The sequence below is a fragment of the Plectropomus leopardus genome, unplaced genomic scaffold (genome assembly GCF_008729295.1).
Source record: "Plectropomus leopardus isolate mb unplaced genomic scaffold, YSFRI_Pleo_2.0 unplaced_scaffold5732, whole genome shotgun sequence".
Taxonomy (NCBI): Eukaryota; Metazoa; Chordata; class Actinopteri; order Perciformes; family Serranidae; genus Plectropomus; species Plectropomus leopardus.
The window spans coordinates 1-1,354 of NW_024662987.1; the positions used below are offsets into that span (position 1 = coordinate 1).

Consider the following 1,354-nt stretch of genomic DNA (forward strand, 5'->3'; position numbering starts at 1 on the left):
TCACACAAATGTTGAATTTCAAAGACCTTTACATTCCTCCTCTCTCTCCGTCTGTCCACCTCCACCTTGTTTACACCGGTGAAGTCTTGCATGACTTCACGGTGCTAACAGGCTGATATTCTCCGCTGAACGTTTTTGTCGTCTCTCCTCAGACCGTGGCAGAGTGGTCGGCGGTCTGCCTGACGTGGTCACCATCATGGAGGAGAAGGTGAGGATGTTAAACATGTTAGGAACATGTGAGATGACATCGTTACATGTTAGCTTTAGCGGGTTTCTGTTCACAGACGTGCAGCAATAAAAGGGTCGAGGAGCTGAACTGACCCGGCAGCATTCCTTCATGAAGCAAGGAACAAAATGTGAAATGTCAAAATAAGATCTATGGGCTGTCACTTTCTTTATTATTATCCAGTCATGAACATTTTGTTTATGCAGCTCAGAGGACGGAAACAGCAGCGACTCTTTTCAGAAACAGTACACCTGTTACTGTGAATACTGCTTAGTCACTGAGTATATATATATATATATATGTAAGTATATGTCATACAATCCTAGAAACTTCCTAAAAATGTCCTAAAATCCCCCCAAAAACATCCTATAATCCCAGAAACATCTTTAAATCTGAAAATTGTGCTATAATCCTTCAGACATCCTAAAATTGGATAAATGTCTAAAGTCCTTGAGCTGTCCTAAAATCCTAGAAATATCCTAAAATCATCTGAGAAATGTAAATATGTACGTAAAGATAATTAACAAGAGAAAAAAGCATTATTACTTTATCTGTCAAAATTATTATTTCATCAGTTCAAAAAGAAAAAAACGTCCCGTTAAAATGGCAATCTGGACATTTTTGGTCGTGAATTTAAATTATTGGGTTTTATTTAATTTTCAGTCAGTGCAAATTTTATTGCATTTTCAGGAAATTGTGAGATTATTTTGCACTACGGGAGCTTGAATTGTTTTGCTGCAGCGCTCTCAGAAACATTTTGAAAACAGTTTGACTTGAGCTGACTCTCGACTCTCTCCAGTCTCTGAGCCTGACCTGCACCGTGTGGGGCGAGCCGACCCCCGAGGTCACCTGGTTCAAGAACGAGCAGGAGGTCGCCTGCACCGAGCACACCAAGGTCACGTTCGACGGCGGCAAGTTCGCCAGCCTCGTCATCAACAAAGTCACCCCCGACGACTCCGGCAAGTACAGCATCAACGTGCGGAACAAGTACGGTGGCGAGTTCGTCGAGATCACCGTCAGCGTCTACAGGCACGGCGAGCAGATTCCCGAGCCCAAAATGGGACAGCCCAAAACGCCTGCTGCCACACCTGCCGCCACGCCCGCCGCCACGCCTGTGCCCAAGTCCCC

General features: G+C 44.4%; 1 protein-coding gene across 1 annotated transcript; it reads left to right on the top strand.

Moving 5' to 3' along the window:
• Nucleotides 1–111: 111 nt before the first annotated feature.
• On the top strand, nt 112–1,348 carry LOC121939715 (M-protein, striated muscle-like; the record flags this gene model as incomplete). Its single annotated transcript, XM_042482691.1, has 2 exons — nt 112–208; nt 1,026–1,348. Coding segments are annotated over 2 exons (420 nt in total), but the record flags the coding sequence as incomplete, so codon positions are not given.
• Between the last annotated feature and the right edge of the window lie 6 nt (nt 1,349–1,354).